The 19,611-nt window shown below is 46.0% G+C and overlaps 2 protein-coding genes across 3 annotated transcripts in view; both read left to right on the top strand.

The window, feature by feature from the left end:
• The window catches only part of LOC126527492 (uncharacterized), a 58,756-nt gene extending 46,891 nt beyond the window's left edge, over positions 1-11,865 (top strand). The window contains exons 12-16 of the mRNA XM_055068650.2: positions 1,724-1,872; positions 4,818-4,959; positions 5,823-5,902; positions 9,059-9,266; positions 11,223-11,865. Coding sequence (XP_054924625.1) covers positions 1,724-1,872; positions 4,818-4,959; positions 5,823-5,902; positions 9,059-9,266; positions 11,223-11,438 — 795 coding nt within the window. The 3' untranslated portion in view covers positions 11,439-11,865. The remainder of the gene's footprint in view (positions 1-1,723; positions 1,873-4,817; positions 4,960-5,822; positions 5,903-9,058; positions 9,267-11,222) is intronic.
• A 2,109-nt stretch (positions 11,866-13,974) lies between these two features.
• LOC129383791 (uncharacterized) overlaps positions 13,975-19,611 on the top strand; it is a 38,373-nt gene continuing 32,736 nt past the window's right edge. Inside the window, exons 1-4 of one of the 2 annotated variants that reach the window (XM_055068649.2) lie at positions 13,975-15,355; positions 16,769-16,786; positions 17,443-17,472; positions 19,246-19,293. In XM_055068649.2, coding sequence (XP_054924624.1) covers positions 15,349-15,355; positions 16,769-16,786; positions 17,443-17,472; positions 19,246-19,293 — 103 coding nt within the window. In that variant the 5' untranslated portion in view covers positions 13,975-15,348. Of the gene's footprint in view, positions 15,356-16,768; positions 16,787-16,926; positions 17,473-19,245; positions 19,294-19,611 lie in introns of those variants that run through there. The other variant, XM_055068648.1, reaches the window with a different exon arrangement.

Genomic DNA, 19,611 nt, shown 5'->3' with positions numbered 1-19,611 from the left:
ACTGTGAGGCCGTGGGAAAGTTTTAGCTCCTGCTGCTCCCCGTTCTGAGAAATATTGTGCTATAACTTGCGTCAACCGAACTTCCCCAACTCTGTTGCGACCTGGCCTTCGGCGAAGACCAAGAAATAATTGCTGCACGCCTTCCCGATACTACACGTACTCTAGGAAGTCCAAGCTCGTTGCTCTTACGTTCCAGGACTTTCCGAGCTAGAGCGCGTCAAACTAGCACCCGATAACAAACTAGCGCCCTTACCTTCTGCGCATGGCATGGTGTAACTTCCTGCCGAGCCACCGTTCTAAGACAGCTCAAGGGCTCGGTCGCTTTCCACAGTCACAAAATTTTTTTATAGAAAGTCTATAGACAGTCTATAGACCTCTATAGACTGTCTATAGACTTTCTATAAAATTTTTGTAAGGGCAAGTCGGTTCTTGTTACAGACTGACACGTCACTAACGCGTAAAGAAACATCTTCATGCATTGGCACCAGGAGTGGTCAAAGTCAACATCCATACACTTCCGCCCCTGACCACTGTCCGATCGTTCATCCGGGACTTCAGAGATGCGACATGTAATGCTATATATAGCGCACTTCTCTCGGATTAACCACTAAATGGCTATAGAAAGTTTTTTTTTTATTTAATATTACGCTAAGGACAAAAACAACTTCAACCGCGTATTAATGAATTACCCACTCCACAACACCAAAATAGCCGCTGTTAAAGCGAGAATAGGCTCGGTAAATCGTATAAGACGTCAGAACAAGACTGGTAGCGACGCCGCCGTGAAGTTCCCGCACCAACTCGCTGTGACGTCATGGTCTTTGACGGCGCATCTCTATCGGTTTAATTCTTGATCGGTACAGATGGACTATATACGCTGTATTCTAAAGGAGCCAGAAACTGAACCCTGCAAGTATAAAAAAAAAAGCTTTAGTGAGACGCAGTGTCCCAAATACGAAAGAATGCTTTTAAAATCTGTGACGTCACATCGACGTATCGGCGTTGGGGTTTCGGCGCGAAATTCAGAATAATACACTTTCACCTTCAATTTCTCGCCTAATAATTTACCCGTTACTGTGAAATTAAGGGCAACAGAGCTTACCTTATCTGTCAGAATACTGTGAAAGCATACTTTATCTGTTACCGAGTGATTTAGTGATTCATTTCGTTTACATTTAAACGACACCATTAGCTGCTGAAAGCAGCATATTTCCGTGTAGGTAAGCAAAGTAACCGTCGCGCTGCGTTCTTTATGGTAAAAAACCGTATTTACTTGCTTAAACACAGAGGCTGACACGAAGCGCCTTGTGGTGGGCGGCCGCGTTGACGATCCTTTCCGGATTTGCGTGTCATTTCGTGGTATTGGGAACTGACTTCACGTGCGCTTTGCGTCGCCTGTGACGGCACAGCGGCATGAATCGAGTTAATATTGATTTCCTCAAACGCTGCAGACACGGCACGAGTACGACCGAACCACTTCCGTACACTTCCGCAGGCGTCATACTTCACATTCGGGACGAACATTTTACGCAATCGTTTCCGAAGTCGTCTTGGAAAAAGGAACGAAGGCGGACGTGCAACATAATCTACGAGGTGTCTCGGGAGGAAATTTCTTCGAACTTTGCAGTTTCATTTCTCCCAACTTCGTGAAATTTCTTCGACCATGCGCGCGTGAATCTATAAATGCTCCCCTATAATATGCGTCCGCGTGTCTTCGGCGCAGGGCATGTCGAATAGCATGGACCGCCTTCCCGCGAGGAACCACCTTTTCTTGGGCCTGGTGCTGGAGGCCCACTACCCGTCCCTCCGCCTCGACAGCGTCCGCCAGCGGGCGCTCGCCGAAACGCTCCGATCGCAAACGGAGGCGCTCAGGCAAGTGGACTGGACGCGACGTTGACGGCGTGGCCGAGCGCGTGCATTGACAGAGCGGCATGGAAACTTAATTAATTAATTAATTAATAATTAATTAATTAATTATTTACGGTACTATAACTGTTCTGGCCAGGACCCAAACGTTGCAGAGGGAAGCGCGATATAGGAGCCCGGCTGCAGCACACACTACATAATGAATGAATGAATGAATGAATGAATGAATGAATGAATGAATGAATGAATGAATGAATGAATGAATGGTGCTATAACTGTTTCGGTCAGGACCAAAACGTTGCAGAGGGAAGCGCGATATAGGAGCCCGGCTGCAGCACACACTATGAATGAATGGTGCTATAACTGTTTCGGTCAAGACCCAAACCTTGCAGAAGGAAGCGCGATATAGGAGCCCGGCTGCAGTACACGCAACATAATGAATGAATGAATGAATGGTGCTATAAGTGTTTCGGTCAGGACGCAAACGTTGCAGAGGGAAGCGCGAAATAGGAGCCCGGCTGCAGCACACGCCTCATGCATGACGCGTTTCGGCGGTGGCAGTACCGTGCGTGTGTCGCTGCAATGCGTCAATGCTCGTTGCACTAACGTCGACGCTCATCCTGAAATTGTTTCTGCGGGAATGTTCTTTCTTTCGCAGCCCGTGGCCATGCCGGTTGAATATAGGTGCACGTTTTCGGACAACGCGATGTTATCAGAGCAATTCCACGTTCCGCGGAGCCGTGCTAGAAGACAATTTATTTGTTTTATTGATGCAGTGGTCTCCAAACGTTTCTTATCGAATGCGCGTGCGCACGAGTGCTCGAAAGCAGTTCATTCATTCATTCATTCATTCATTCATTCATTCATTTACCTGTGCTGCGCCAGCCCCGGTTTACTGTTCGTGTGCAGTCAGTCAACTGGGCACAACTGCCCAACAACACTTAGGAAATCTTCGTGGTAATTAGAGTGCAAGAAACGCTCTCAAAACCAGATGAGTTCTGCAAGAATCTTCCTGGTGCCTGGAAGAGGCTTCGTCAATATCGGTGACTTCGTACGTTCCTATAGCTTACACCGTTTACACCGCTTCGGGTAATTGATCGCTTAGCAATCACGCTTCCACTTCGCGTTAACTCTGTTGGTAGGGACCATATTAGGTCCCTACAAAATTTTCCAGGTCAAACTGTGGCTCTATAGTGTCTATAAAAGCTGCAAGCGTACTGGTTTAGCCAGCGTGGAAATCATTGGAATGATGGTCAGCGCATTGTTTTGGCCTATAAACTTCGCCCTTGTGGCTTCGAACGGCTTTTGTGACTTTCCAAATTACCCATTTTCAATAACGCGCCATGAACGCAACAATTCGCAATGATTATGTGCATGCGCGCAATACCTTTATTGCCTTGCGTGTTTAGAAAAAAGAACTGTTCCTTTTAAAATTTAGTAAGATGACGCGTGAAAAAAAAAAAATGACGCCATAAGTATACATCTGATGCCACAAGCACGAAGGTTAGCTAGACACATTCGTATACTATACACGTCTGTTTTATGCTGGCTGAACGATCTAAACGCCACATAGTTCTCTCGCATGATTTTAGAAGAGAACGCTGTTCTAAACCATCTCACTGTCCAGAAATGCGCTTGGCGCGAGCGTCTAGATCACAGAATCAAAGCGCGGCTGCAGCTGAACCGTGTGACGTTACTACCTTGAGTTAGGTGCACTATAAACAACGGGGCGGACGCATTCCACGAAGCATGGTAAAAAGTAGCAATCAACTCCGAAGTTTTTTTTTTTTCTTTTTTTGATAAAACAGCTTTTTTAATGCGAATAGCATTCTTGGAACTGTCAGACTAGGTGTCAACCGGTGCTTCGCATAGTTCATCAAGGAGACTGGGGCACTGAAACTAAATTTATGCTGTGTATAAAGCATGAAAATCGGGGAAAGACGAGTATTCAGTAATTATTTTCAAAGCACATAGTTACTGTAGTGTGACGAAGCTATGAGGCTTCGTGTTCAGGTTATTTAAATAAGTACAGGATGCGATGATAGATGTCATCGGAAATGACGAAGTCACCCGTAAGCCACACAGAAAACAAACTATATTTAGTACGCGGGACGATATATAGCGAAGACATCGAAGGAAGAAAAATTATTGTTCGAACATATGTTCACAGACCACGAAGCGAATGGTTTACTCAATGGTCCCGTGGCGCTGTCCTGTGGCGCTGTCCTGGGCACTGTGTCTCCGTCCTTGTCTTTTAACCTTTACTGTTATTTTACTTCGCTATAAAGCTCGTGGACGGAAGCAAGGCAGCGAATATGTGGGCAGGAAGGAACGCAGTGAAGCAACCAAAGGCCGATCATCCGCGAGGTTTTCTGCTGCGAGTTTCACGGCTTATATTGACACGTGTACTTATCTTTATCGGGCGACCACGTTTCGCCGCCTAACAAATGTTATCGCACAGCGCGGGACGCGCCTGCATGTATCCGAAGTTCCTGGAAAGTTATCGATGCTTCTATCCGTTTTCTGTTGTCGCCGAACCTTATGTTATCTGATTTCATCGCCTGACGCGAATGGTGTAGAACTTTGTGCAAGGCACGCGGGTCCCAACGATTAGTCTGGAACGTTCGACGATTGATGTATAAAAGCCGACGCGCTTGACCCGTTGATCAGATTTTTCGACGATCGCCGACCGTGTTCGCCGCTATCGTTGTGCTATAGGTGTAGCCTGTTTTTGTGGGCACAGGTTCGCCCAATAAAAGTTAGTTTTGTCGTTCACAGTATTGCTACTGTGTTCTTCAACGTCACCACCACGTGACAATATCAACTATCCCCCTTCCCCCTCCCCCCCCCCCCCCCCAAAAAAAATATACTAAGAAAGCCCTGCCGACAAGGGAGCGAGCATTGGGTGGGGCCACGCGTTCTCACCGGGGGTCTCTTCTCGTGGCGCGCAGGGTGGACACGCTGGTGCTCATCACCCACCTGTGGAACGCGACGTCGCTGCAGCACTCGGAGTCGTGCCTCACGCAGCCCCCCTCGCTGTGGATGCGGGCGGCCTCCAGCGACGACACCAGCAAACCCACCACGCCAGACCTGGTGGGTGTGCTCGTAGAACTGGAGCTGTTAGTTTCCCAAAGTGAAACGAACCGAACGAACGTAAGAAAGCCAAGACCCCGGTCGGGCCGCAAGCTTTATCGTTTTTCTCGTTTGCGTGTAGCTCAGAACTCCCGAATACCTTAAATTAAACAGAACTGTGTACTCTCTCAACGTGCCAGACCACAAGTCGGTGGCTTGCACGTAGGGGGGTGTGTGAATACTGATTTTTGAGACTGAATCGAATGAGAATCGAATATTGCCAGACGCGAATCGAATCGAATATCGAATACCTTCCGAATAGTTTTTTTTCGTATAACGAACAGCCGTTGTCATAATTTACATAAAACCATGTTCACATCCTTGTATCTTCAGTGTTAACACGTTTCTGTCATTGCATGGTACGTTACGCAGCGTTGGTTATCAAAAAGCACAAATGGAGCATTAGGAGCAAATAACTAGTTTCTTCGCCAGCACACGACTATTCAGAGAGTTAGAACGATCGCTCCACAGCCTGTGAGGTATGGCTACCTAAACGACGTAGACTGTTCCGCTGCGAACGACGTAGACTGTTCCGCTGCGCAAGTTTCTCATGTTTTATGTCTATACAATGCCTGCGTGGGTTAAAAACTTACCGTACTTTTGCTCAAATTTTACGTTTATTTGGGCGCAGTTAACGTTTCGAAATATTCGAAAAAGTATTCGAAAAGATATTCTCATTTACGAATAGTGAGCATCCGATTTGAAGATCGATTACCCGATTCGAAGATTCGTTAATCGAAAGTTTCGAATATTAGCATACCTTCTACGGGTTGCACGACAACATGTACTCCCCCACAGATGTCCGACAAATACGTTCACTGCAGGAAACGTCTGCGCACATCCTGGGCTTCTTCAAGTCCAACGTCACGCGGACTTTTCTCTCCATGACCATGGCAGTAATGAGGTAGGCAAGAATGTGTATAATTCGTTGGGTAACTGAAAGCTTCCTTCCTAGCGAATTGGCTCGGGCTGCACAATGATGTTGTGCGATCTATTATTTCTAGCTTTAGCTCGCCAAAAGCCGAACAAAGAAGCAAAGTCTAACGTTAATAGTTTGCCTTTCAGTTACCTTTGAAATATATTCGATTAAATTTTTACACGTGTGAAATTTCACTTAGATTAAAGTCATAAAAATTGATCTCGCCATCTACCACCGAGATATCGCTGTACCACAGAGCTTTCACAAGTTAAAAAGATTAAAATAACCTATACGTATAAAATCCATATTAGTGGCTTGAAAACTTTGGAGTGAAAAAAAGTTAGGATAGCCAGCAGTGTATGTGCCAGCGTATTAGTGTAACAGTGGTTGATTTTAATCCTAACCTGCTGCTTCGAAAAGCCATGTTTTTAGAGACCTACTAGACGGGAGAAGCCGCGTTGGTGGCGCTATCTTGTGGCGCAGGTGGGATTTAATCGGGTGGGACACAGATATATTATTGCGGGGACCGATTGTATTCCCCTCAGCTGCAGCTGGTGTAATGCGCGCATTTCAATTCTGTTTTTTCTTGCCACGAGAACACCCATGAAAAAAAGAAAACTAGAGGTGGGCGAACATCACAGTTTTTGCATAGGAATCGAAAGCGAATAGTGAGTATCAATTATCAAATTGCCAAACGCAGACGCATGTGCCTATTCACAGAAGGAATATTTATTTCAACTAAATACCACGCCTGTAAGACCAGTCAGAGAAAAGACGTCTAACTCCCTCCAGTGAATTAAAAACGCTACTATAGACTTTGCTCTGTGTTTCCAGCGCTTATATCAGAATTGCGCGCATATCAGAATAATGCAGGCTGATCTCCAGGTGTGTCTCCATAACGTTACACCTAGATTTTTTTTTCATATCATGACTCGTAACGTAGTCCTTAGTTTCTTCTTATGAGTCTTACCTCTACAGAATTCGCCGGTCGTTGCATCTAACGTGTGTGTTCTTAAGAGGAACCTTGAGCTCGGCTGGTCCTGTCTAAATATATGTAAAAGGAGAATTCGTTTTTATCTGCAACCACTGGAGCAAATTTGGCGAGGTTTATTGCATTTAAAAGAAAAACTTAAAATCTAGTGACTGTTGGTTTAGAATTTTCGATTTAGATCTTGAATTTTATATTAAGAATTGGCGAAAAATTGAAAATTTTCAGAAAACGAAGCTATCAAGTTTTACAACCGTGTAACTTAGCAACCGAAAATGATAATACAATTCTGCAAATTGCATGACAAAATTGATAGGTTACACATGAACCTAGAAAAATTTAGTAATATAGAAATGCATCTTTTGCATAACGCTTGTAAGCAACGTAACAAATTCACGTAAGATATAAAATGGCATACCGAATTTGTCCGCTTTCAGTGATTTAATGGATGCCGTTGACAAGACCGCGATATCTGCTCTTGATGCAGAGCCATTACTTTGTAGACTTCGTGCTTCTATATATTTTTTTTCAAATTTCCGAATTTTTGGAAATTCTGGTAACAAAATCCAGGACCTAAATCGAAATTCCGCTTCCGACAGTCACGAGAATTTAACTTTCTCTCTTAAATGCAACATGTTTCATTAAAATCGGTCCAGGGGTTATCTCAGAAAAACGTATTTTGCGTTTTACATATATTTGAATAGGCCGCGTCGGAGTTGGGCCCGAGCTAAAGCTTCCTCAAGCTTTAGCTCTGGTACTCCCATCTAAATACATGTAAAAGGAGAATTCGTTTTTATCGGCAACCACTGCACTAAATTTGGCGAGATTTGTTCCATATAAAAGAAAAACTTAAAATCTAGTGACCGCTGGCTTCGAGTTTCTGATTTAGCTCGTCAATCTTTTATTAGAAATTGGCAAGAAATCGAAAACTTTCAGAAAACAAAACTATGAAGTTTACACATCTGTAACTCAGCAACAAAAAGTGATACCACAATTCTGCGAATTGCATTCAATAGTACATCTAAAGCGGACAAAATTTATATGTTACACATAAATGCTAAAGAAAAAAAACTTTGTAATATGGAAATACAGCTTTTGCGGAACCCTTGTACACAACGTAACAAATTCACGTAAGATATAAAATGACATAATGAATTTGTCCGCTTTCAATGATGTAATGGGCGCCGTTTACAGAACCGCGATAGCTGTTCTTAATGCGGAGGTATTAATTTGTAAACTTCATGCTTCTATATTTTTCAAACTTTCGATTTTTTTTTTTTTTGACGTGGTTGCTCACTGGTTATGGTGTTGGGGTGCCGAGCACGAGGCCGCGGGATCGCATCCCTTCCACAGCGGCCGCATTTCCATGGGGGCGAAATGCGAAAACACCCGTGTACATAGATTTAGGTGCACGTTAAAGAACCCCAGGTGGTCGAAATTTCTGGAGTCCTCCACTACGGCGTGCCTCATAATCAGAAAGTGGTTTTGGCACGTAAAACGCCGTAATTTAATTTCTTCCGCATTTTGAAAATATTTTTTAACAAAATTCAAACCCTAAATCGCAATTCCGTTTCCAACTGTCACTAGAGTTTGACTTTCTCTCTCAGATGCAACACATTTAGTTGAAATCGGTCCATGGGGGTTATCTCAGAAAAAGGTTTTCGCGTTTTACACGTATTTGAATGGGCCGCGTCGGTGTTGGGCCCAAGCTAAAGCTTCCTCTTAAGGACTGTACTATCAGATGCAATTCACAGAATTGTAGTATGACTTTTCCTTGCTGAGTTACAGAGTTGTAAACTTCATAGTTTCGTTTTCAGAAAATTTCCGATTTTTGCCAATTTTTAATAAACAATTCACGCCCTGAATCAAAAATTCGAATCAAACAGTCACTAGATTTTAATTTTTTCTTTTATGTACAACAAACCTCGTCAAATTTGGCGCAGTGGTTGCCGAGGGAAACGAATTCTCCTTTTACGTGTATTTAGATAGGAGCACCCGAGCTCAAGCTACGGACAACATTCATTTGGGCTAGATGGTGCATACTTGTATTAGGAAGGAACAGCGCGAACTAAGACGATCACAAGTGGGGAGAACGACACAGGACAAGCGCCATCTCTTCTCTTGGCGCGTCTGTCTGTCGCACGGGCGCGCAGGTACCGCATGGAGGAGAGCGGCTCCCAGTCCGCCTACGTGATGGGCGCGCCCTGCGTCGAGGGCCACCCGACGTCGTTCGCCGACACCTGCTCGAGCGTGGTGCGGCGGGGAACGCGCGGGGGCTTTGACGGCCGCAGCCTCACACCGTGGTTCTCCAAGAAAGGGGCCGTGTTCACCTACGAGGACCGAAGCTCCATTGCTGCCAAGGTGCGTTCCGACGAGCGCGGAGTTTTAGAAAGCGGAAGATCATCCACGATGACTAAACGAACGAACGAACGAACGAACGAACGAACGAACGAACGAACGAACGAACGAACGAACGAACGAACGAACGAACGAACGATCGAGCCAACGAATGAACGAACGAACGATCAAGCCCACGAACGAACGAACGAACGAATGATCGAGTGAGCGAGCGAGTGAGTGAGCGAGCGAGCGAACGAACGAGCAAACGAACGAACGATCGAGCAAACCAATGAACGAACGAACGATGAAGCCAACGAATGAACGAACGAACGATCAAGCCAACGAACGAGCGAACGAATGATCGAGCGAGTGAGCGAGCGAACGAACGAGCAAGAGAGAGAGGGGGAGAGACAGAGCGATAGGCCTATTTCAGTGCGAAGTTGCTGCACGTACAGTTACGACAAGCCCATGGCCGTAACAGTCCTGCATATCTAGCGTCGTAACGACCAGAATATAAAGGGTGTAAAAGAAAACATCAGGATACTATACATTCGTCGTCTTCAGCTGGTAAGCTTGCACACTGTTAACATTACAGTGCAGACAGCGTGGATAAACGAAAGGTACATTTACAATGCCCCTGCAGCTTTGGCGAAAGTCTTGTTCAATCACTGCTCGCCGTGGTGATCGAAATATAGGGTCTGTCTACTCCTGCTTGCGGCCGCCGTGGTCATTGTAAACAAACGAGCAAACATCGATCAGAGGGCGCTCAATGGTGGACGCTGTCACGTGAGCAAATATGGCGGCGCCCATGGGCGCGCGCTCAGACAGGGACACATGAACGCGCGAAACGACACACGGCCGTACAAATTTATTATATTTAAAATACCCTTAAAGTCAACAGACATTGCGGAAGGAAGCGGTTACAGCGGATAGTCATAACAAAATATGTCATAAATGTGAAACTAAATGTCGCTAAACGTAAGCGATAACTATTCTAGTGAGTGTCACAACCATAGCGACAAAAACAGTCAACCTTAAGAAATGTTTGGGCACGTGTTTGGGTACGTCAAAGAAAAAAATGCACTACTGCATGTTAAAAAGTAATTTCTTTCACGTACAACGTTACTTGATGCCTTCTATAAATGCTTCGTGATTTTAGCAGCGTCTACGGATGGGGGACGGTGATTCCACTAGTCGGATGTACAGGGCAGGTCAAATTCGCAAGTCAAATCGTCCCGCGATGTGGAACACCAACATTGTGAACACGATCAAGTCTCTGTGATTATATGTATACTGTGCGGGATGACGTCGCGTGCCCCCTGTTCCTGCGCGCGCTGATACCCGTAAGCCATCGCGAACAAGCCCATAGCTCGGCACAGTGGATGTCTTCACTGGTACGCCCAAGGTTTTCGCGCAGTTGCTGGCGGTTTGCGCGTTGCTGGCGCTATGTTCTTCTGACGTAGCGTACTCGCTGCAGCCGCTGTGGACAGTGGCTTTTTTTTCTCTACACTCTTAGACAAAGGTACACCCTTTGGGGTGTGCATTTGCCACACAACAATGATGATGGTGACAAGATGTATTTATTAAGGGATGGCTCGAAGGCCTATAATGGGGAGTAGAAAGAGGAGAGGGGGGGGAGGCAACAATAATCATCTGCCTGGCTTGCGTTTCCTTTCTTGAAAACGCCGCGCCCGCCTACTTTCCGGTCGGGAATGCTATGTCATGCTGATAACGCGCATGTCGTTCGTTACTGGGAGGTACCGGGCTCGCAGCGTTAAAGAAAGGAAATGCGGACAAGACAGATCACGATTAACGTTGTAAGACAAGATGCAACTCAAAGGGTGTAATTTTGTTTTAGGTTGTATGTAATGGTGCGCGCGCGCGCTTTTGCTTTCAATTTTCTTTTTTTTTTCCCATCGGTCATCGATCGTCTCCGTCGTCACCGCGTCGTCATCGCCTTCCCGCATGTCGCTGCAGATGAAGGGCTGCCTGCACGTGCTAAAAAGCCTGGGCCAACTGCGAACCGGCTGGGCGCTGTTCGACATCGAGCAGGAGCTGCTCCGCGCCGAGGACTGCGACCTCGAGCTGGTCCGGCCGGCCGCGCACGGCCGCATCAGGACGGTCAGGGCCATCCTGGACGCCCTGGGGAGGTCGGCGAATCCGCGGGCCCGCCGACGGAGAAGGCGGAGATGACGGCGCCCCCCGCGAACCCCCCCCCCCCCCCCTTTTTTTTTGCAACACGACACTTAATGCGCCCAAACTCGCGTAACTAATTCCTACGGGATCCGCTGCTGCTTCTCTGCCGTGCCTAGTTGTCGTACGGGAGAAACACGTGGCCGTATATAGGGTTAAGGAGAAGCAAATGCGCAATAGTGTATATGGACGAGGTGGAGTGGATTCGTAGCTGGTTTTGGGTAGCGCGAGTAGTGAACAGGCAGAAGTTCACTAGGGTTGAGGATTGGGCGAGTTGGTATTGCATTCTAAAGCTGGTACAGCGCAACATACAAAGGAAGAAACAAGCCGGAGCCGGCCAGATAGATGAACAGAGCGCTCTGTTCCTTTATCTGGCGCCGGCTCGCCTTGTTTCTTCCTTTGTATGTTGCGCTGTACCAGTTTTAGAACAAGCAGTAGGTGCGCTGGTCGTAACTTCATTTTTAGGTTGCCGCTGTATGTTCTCTTATTCACAGCCTGTGGCTGTGAATAAGAGAACGTTGGGTTGCGAGAACAGCGCATATCTTGTGTATTCAGCGCAACTGTTTTATCCTCGGGGTGACGCGCTACCGAAGCCACCTGTGGAAACCCAGGAGACAAGTAGTGCGATCGCGCGAGCGGCGCGACATGACGTCAAACGCACGGCGTCGGCGGCGGCGACGACGGCGCTAACGCGCCTATAGAGTATCAATATAAATAGAAATAGCCAAGCAAGAAGTCAATCCCAGTACGTCACACACTCGTCGCTCACGAGCTTTAAAGATGCGAAATTTCAGAAAACTTTGTATATACGAAAATAAAGTTTTCTTTTCTTTTTGGTGGTTCTAGGCAAAGTTAATCATTAGCAAAAAGTGTAACACTAGTAAAAAAAACGACCATTCACATATTTATGGATCAAAAATTACAAGTACTGGGGCCCTAAATAACGAACGCAACAGCGCTGAAATTATGTAAGGCAGCACGATCTACAAGTCAAGGAGCAAGTGTACGTGGAGGCCAGGCTAGCGTAGTCTTCCGGAGGACGGCCCGATGGACGGCACGTGCAAGAACACATTGATGCGCAACCTGCGTCATACAAGGCTGCAATGCCTTGATTTGATCTATTTGGTGCAATACCTGTTCTTTTCTCTCTTCTTTTCGTTCTTTTTTTTTCGTTGCTACATAACATTTCGACAAATGCGCTGTACACATTAAGAGGTTAATAAATAAATAAATAAACAAATATCCCATTCAGTGCCTGCTAATAATTTCATCACTACATCTAATCCTAAGCTTCCCTCAAATGTGTTTCCCTTGGTTTGTTACTGTAATGAATGAATAAAACAATTTTATTTAAGAAAGGATAGCTCCATGGCCTATGGAGGTGTGCGGGAGGACAAAGCGCATAGCGAAGTAGATCTCACAGTTATGTTGTTCAACGCGTTAAATAATTTGGCCAGTTCAACTTATTTCTCGCACACTTAGATATATAACTTACAGGTGATTGATGATGATGATACATTATCTGGATAATTCTTTCGGTTTCATTACTCGTTGCGTGACGCTTGTGGTGGTGGTGATGATGGCGATGACAGCAGCGATTATGAATGATGATAACGATGATGCTTTCATACAACAATGGCTCACACCCACTCTAGGAAACCGGTCAAGAATCCTGCGGTGAGTGAAGGAAATTAATTGGGGGATGTCTTAACTTTAAGTTACATCTACGAAACTTGCGGTTAAAGCGGGTAAAACGAGAGATTGAGAACAGCCATACTAGCTGATGAGTAGAAGGAAATAAAGTTAAGGCAGCATTGAATAGTGTCAGAAAGAACGAATGAATTAACTTTATTCGTGAGAATATGCGGCGAGGTTAAAGAACGCCATTTTCTATGGTAATCTAAACATTTCTGCGACTGTGTGGTGCTTAGCTACTTGTTAACTGTTTCGAACTTTGTCTTTGTTATCCTGCAAGTTTAGGCTGCCTAGAACAAAACGGGTTAAATAGCTCACTGAAACTCCGTCAAGATTTACACATTGAACTGTGTGATATTCGCAGAGTGGGAAATTGTTACTTCAGCTTTGCGCGTAAGGAAGACGCTTTTAAGAGAGACAGGACTTGATCAAGCACCATAGAATTTACTTCGTTTGGTATCGTCTTTATTGGAGTGTGTGTTTGTTTTTGTTTTTCTTCTGTCTTTATTGTTTTCTTTTTCATATATCTCATCTCAATTTTTGAATATTTTCATTTTGTCTTGTGTTTCATTGTTTTCTTCTCTTCTATTATTTTTGGATTGACCTCTAACCCTAATCATCTGGAATAGCATGCAAGGCATTTCGCTGGGCTAACATCTCAAACCCTTATTAAAGTATATATGTCCCCCTTTCTCGCCAATTCAACACCGTCGAGCCTCCGTCCGTCCTTTCGTCTGTCTGTCTGTCTGTCTGTCTGTCTGTCTGTCTGTCTGTCTGTCTATCTGTCTGTCTGTCTGTCTGTCTCGTCTTGTCTTGTCTTGGGTCACTGGGAATGGGTAGCCCATCGTCTAATGGAACGTGCATCTAGCAGCTGTGCTGAGGAAACAGAGTTAGAAACCATCCGTCGGACCAACTTGGGTCATTGGGGACGTGGCATCGGGTATATGCGCCGTTCCTCAATGAACCCGACACCAACGTGGGTTGTGCCACTAGGTATGTGTGCCGTTCTTCAATAAACCTCTTTGATTCCAACTTGTGTAACTGGGAATGTGCCAGTGCGTGTGAGCTGCTCTTCAAAGCACAAAATCCTTTAAAGTTTCTTTGGTGCTCGGCGGAATCGACCCCGCGCCTTGCGCGGACTTCGTGGCGGCGGCGCCAGATGGCGCAGCGCTTGCAATGGGAAGCCTGAGAGAGGAGCCTTGCTGCACACACGTTGCGGCAATGGCGAAACGGTGCGTTGCTACATTGCTCCTAGCTAATCGCATTAACGTCGACATTCATCATGAGATGGGGGTTGATCATGATGACGATGTCCCTAAAATATGGCTCGTATCCACCTTGGGGGCGTGGCCGAGATCTGGGCACCTGAACTTTTGCATAATATTTCAAGAAACTACAATCAATGTGCAATTTAGTAATCGAAACAGACAGATTAATAATTTTTTGCCGGGAGTTTCTTCTTTTTCTGCTGCCTTCACTCTTCTGTTCCTTCTACATTTTTTTTTATCTTACTCTGCACAGATAAGTACCGGCAGAACTCGCAGCTTATACATTTTAGTGTGATTGACATTCTTAGGATACTTCGGGTATTTTCCAGTGTCTTATCTTTCTGATTGTTCGACTGTGTCTGTAATCGTTTTCCCGCCAATTTGCGTCACGAATCAGTTGGTTTAATGGGTAGAGAACTGGGCTGCCGTTTCTGAGCTAACCCGGATCAAAGCTAACCGTCGGACCAACTTGGGTTACGGTATATGCGGCGCTGGCTCTTCAATTAACATCATTGACACCAACTAAGGTCTCAGCATATGTGCCGCTCTTCAGTCACAAAAAAATATATATATATTTCTGTAGTTCTGGGCACACTTGAACTCGCATCATACATTTTCCGACAACGTTGTCTGAATACACACTCGGATATTCGTACGCGCCACGCAAAGCAACTAGCCTAATAATTCGTTATGAACGTTTTTCTTCTTCTTTTCTTCGAGGACATTAGGCTGTCGCTGATAACTCCGGGCTTCCTGCCAAATGCGGTCCAACCAATTTTCGTTGAGGCTTCAGACTTCGTTCCCAAGGTCCGGGTGTCCCTTTGCGATGGGATGTAGCCGTCAGAGTACACCGGCAGAAGAAGAGGAAGAAGACGCGGTGTCTGAGGCCAGCTGCTGCCGACGTTTCAACATCACCGTCGCGCAGTGTCCAGCACACGTCGCCCAGCATGACAGGTGACGTATATTAATCCCCGCAGTTTGGACGGCAACGGTCGTCAGTCGGGAAGGCCTGTTTAAACACCTCCTTTGATAACCAGACATAATTGATCTGCGCTTTGAGTCATGTTGTCACATGTGAAGGTGTAGAAGCGCTCGAAAACGTAAACGCTATAGGGGGTTTCAATAGTGGAATTTTCGAATCGAACCAAACTAGAATATTCGAGAAAAATGACCTTCATATGTCGAATCGAAAACCGAATATTTTCTCGTTACTAAAAAAATAGAAAAAGAAGAGTGAAATATAAAGCATTTTGGGGGGCCGTGTGGTAAAATAAAATATATTTGTTTACATTGTTCGAGTCACTGCATGCATGTAACGCTGTTGACATGTAGTCCGGTCGGCTGAAAAGCTTGTGAATATTTTAGACTATGTGTTGCGGCGTAACAGTGACAGTAAGAAAACAAAGAAAAACAAGAGAAACGAAAAATAAGAGAAACGTGATTCACCTTCGCAATAACACATCTGATCGCTCATCACGAGGCAAGGCTTCCATAGCGCGGTCACGCGGTGCCGCAGTTTCGATCGCGATCGAGCCTGTTCGGGATCGAATTTCTCGATTGGCTTTTTTTGGCGCAAGCTCCCGAAGTGAGCCAGTTAATCACGCTTGAGAAAGTTCGATCTGCATCAGGATCGAAAATGCACCCTGTGACCACGGTATTAGAGATGTGAAAATGCTGACGTGCACAGGCTCTGAGTGATGGGGCATGTTTGAGATCGAGACCTGAAGCGTGAACATTCCGGATCCTGAGCTCGGTAAAGCTCGGTAAAACTCTGTAGAGCTCGGTAAAGCTCGGTAAAACTCGGTAAAACTCGGTAAAGCTCGGTAAAGCTCGGTAAAGCTCGGTAAAACTCGGTAAAGCTCGGAGCGTAGCACTCCGGCGGGCGATAAATGCTTGGGTTGGTTGTCGTTCGGAACGGCGTCGTAATTTTCATTCGTACCCATCCATAGCGGCGGGCAGGTGTCGGCGACGCTGGGGGGATAAATGAAAGCGTCCTCTGACCCGTGCAAGGCGACGGCTTTCAGGGAGATGAATCACGTGACTCTCAGCGCGTGAGCCGATTGTCCAAAGCGGCAGAAGCAGATGCGACAAAAAAAGGAAGCGGAGACGCACTTTTAGCACGAACTGCTTTCTCATCACACGATTCCGATGACACAACAGTAAAAATACGAACCTACGCTACCTCGCGGGATACGCCTCTCGCGACAGGTAACGTATTATAGGTTTTCAGTGTTACCGAGCAATTATAAAACGGTGACAACTTTCAATACTATAATTTTGTCGGATGAAAACCGTATAGCATGACAACAGCCTCTAATACTGTGTCTAATTATTATTTTTTTTGCCCCTTTCACCGTCATATTGCAGAATCGACGGAACAAAGCGGTAAGTTTGTATTTGCAAAAGTCACGTCAAACCAACTAGACCAACAGCTTACTATTCTAAAGCTTTACGTACCGCTTTCCGCACGATTAAAAAAGCCGTTAGTAAAGTGTACATTCATAATTCCGTGAACATGTTGGCCTGCGAGGCGTTTTCCTCTCGCTCTAGCTGTTTATGTTTGCCACTGGCTGAAGGCGCGTTTGCATGAGTGCGACAGTGACGCATCGCATCCACGTGACCGGCGGTAATGCGACCAGGAAGAAGTAGATCGTCACGCGTAGGGCATGTAGCCGATGGCGTATCGCGTTGAGGGGGAGGGGAAAGGTGAGATAGGTGGCTGGAGCGCGCTCTCCTCAACTCATGGTCAAAACCCATCTCTCCGGAAATGGGTTCCGTCTTGTTTCGTACAGAAGGAGACGCACCGCGTGCAAACGCTGTAGCACAAGTATTAGCATGATTCGGTTAAGAAATGCTATACGCTACACACGGTCGCACCTCAGGTAAACGCGGTTTATATATAGGTTTGCGGACAGACGGTAGATAGCCACCGCAGACGTCGTCTGCTCTTCTATCCCGTCCACCGTAATGTGTTGTGCCGACGGTGCTCCATCTGGCGATGATAATCCTGTTGTTGTTTTTTTTTCTCCGCCAATTTGCAGCCGTTAGCGGTGAAGTATCCGTGAGCCGTGGTAAGCTGGCCTCCCATTGGCCTCTACGACACTTCTAGGCCTTACCGCACCGCGAAAAATAATGAAGTCTTCATCTGGTAGAACTGAGAGTCAGGCCTAGTTGGAGTCACTATTGACGAACTGTTGCGCAGCAGAGACATAAGACAATACAACTGCCACAGTAACGAAACGGCACGCACAAGCGTAAACTTAACCCTCTGTGAGGGTTGTTATGGTGCAGGTCGTTGCAGCGCAGAAACTTGTTAATTCGATGTTCTAACAACTGCTCTCGCGCCAAGTCATTCCGAGTTGGATTTCGTACATTAGGGTCAAACAGTACTACAGGCGTAGAACAAAGGCTCCGTGTAGCAAAACAGTGTAGTGTGTCGTGTTTCTTTATCATGTGCATCAATTTGCGCATGCTGGGCCAACGGGCTCGTCGTTTGTAGTTGTGTCCTCGCAGGCGCCTATTCAAGTTCAACAATAGGGCACAGCCTGTAGCTGCCGTTCGCTATTCCACGAAACCGATGCTTTCTCCGATTATAGTCGCCAGCACATGAAATAAGTCTTGCAAGCTTTCGTTATTGCAAAGCGCAAAAATACGACAGAAACCATCCATAAAAAGTCGCAGTTTCGCCCGAAAGGCGCAACATTGGTAGATATATCAAAGCGTTAGACAACTACATCAAGTAAGGCTTGTAGGTTTTATAAACCGTATAAGTTGCACTCAACATTAGCTTACTAACTAAATTTACAAGCATAGCGTCACACCCACGCCGTCAAACATGAACGGATCTCACTCAAGAACCGCGAACGCTCGCTGTCACAATGCTGGCGTGATGAAGAGCGCCGGCAGCAGGGAGCAAACGCTTCGTACTGGCTCTCGCTTCAGCGTGTCTCCGAAACTAACTTACCCTCTCTGCTCGCCTAATGTTTGCAGCCGCTTAGATTATCACCGAAATACTGCGCACGGGCCGCGCATGCGCTGAGGAACGCGGACAGCCATGCGTAGCCACGGCCGGGCTAGCGAAGGAGACGTCAACTCACTTGAACCCCCCCCCCCCCCCCCCCCCGCTGGCCCCACGCGCTTGATCACGTGATCTCCTACATTGGGCGCTCGAGAAGACGGTGCGCATCAAGCCACCATCCTTCTCGGCTCACCTTCGCACACTTGGCAACACGCCATCTTCAAACCGCCTTGGTAGCTCAGTGGCTTTGGCGTTGTGCTGCTGAAGAGTAGGTCACGGGTTCGATTCCGGACGGGACAGCTGCATTCCGATGGAGACGTAATGCAAAAACTCCATTGTACTGTGCACTGGCGGGGGCACGAAAAAGAACCCCACGTGTTCAAGGCGTTGAAATTTTTGCTTTTAGGTTTCCACAGATTACATCCTTCATAATGCATAGCATTGAATTTATCCAAATTCGTTGCATAGACCACGCACACAGCTAGATAAAAGTCAAAGCTTCCCTCAGTTCAGCATTTCCATAGTCACTGATCGTTGTTTGCGTGACTAACAAATTTAACGTATTTTTTTTTCACAGCAGTTAACTCGCAAGAAACAAATCGAACTATTCTCTTTTAATTTAAGTAGTGGGATAAGTTAAGTAAAGCATGCTTCATCAGCATGCCATAAAGCAAGACATATATACTGACACTTCATCGTATACTGGGTGAAACACCGTATTGGCAGTGCGCACACACAAACGCACACTATGGCCACATTTTCTTAGTATAAATATTTACAATCTGATAAAGATGCGCCTTCAGTATCTCTCTCTCTTTCCTTTAAGAAACAAAATCCACCTTCGAGAGCGGCAGCTCGAAGGAAGCATTCGTCGGTGAGTGTCGTTTCTACAACTCCATTTATTGAGAGTTCTTTTTCTTTAATTTATTCCACAATGCTGCAAAGTTTAGTGCCCCAAGCGGGAGTGGAACCATTCAAATACACAATCAATGCACATATGTGCATTACGTGTGTGTTTTATTAATTTTTGTATATAAAAAGAAACGTTCGGTAATGCCATGTGCAACGATGAACTTGTGCTATGAAACAACTCCAAAAATGTTTTTTAGAAGAATAAATGCTATTCAATTGATTTATCAAAGTTAGCCGCCTCAAATACATGCTCGCGAAGTGAGTTCCATTCCGAGACTGT

Source organism: Dermacentor andersoni, chromosome 9 (genome assembly GCF_023375885.2).
Source record: "Dermacentor andersoni chromosome 9, qqDerAnde1_hic_scaffold, whole genome shotgun sequence".
Lineage (NCBI taxonomy): Eukaryota > Metazoa > Arthropoda > Arachnida > Ixodida > Ixodidae > Dermacentor > Dermacentor andersoni.
Note: the sequence above shows the minus strand (reverse complement) of the source record. Positions and strands in the feature narration are given on the sequence as shown.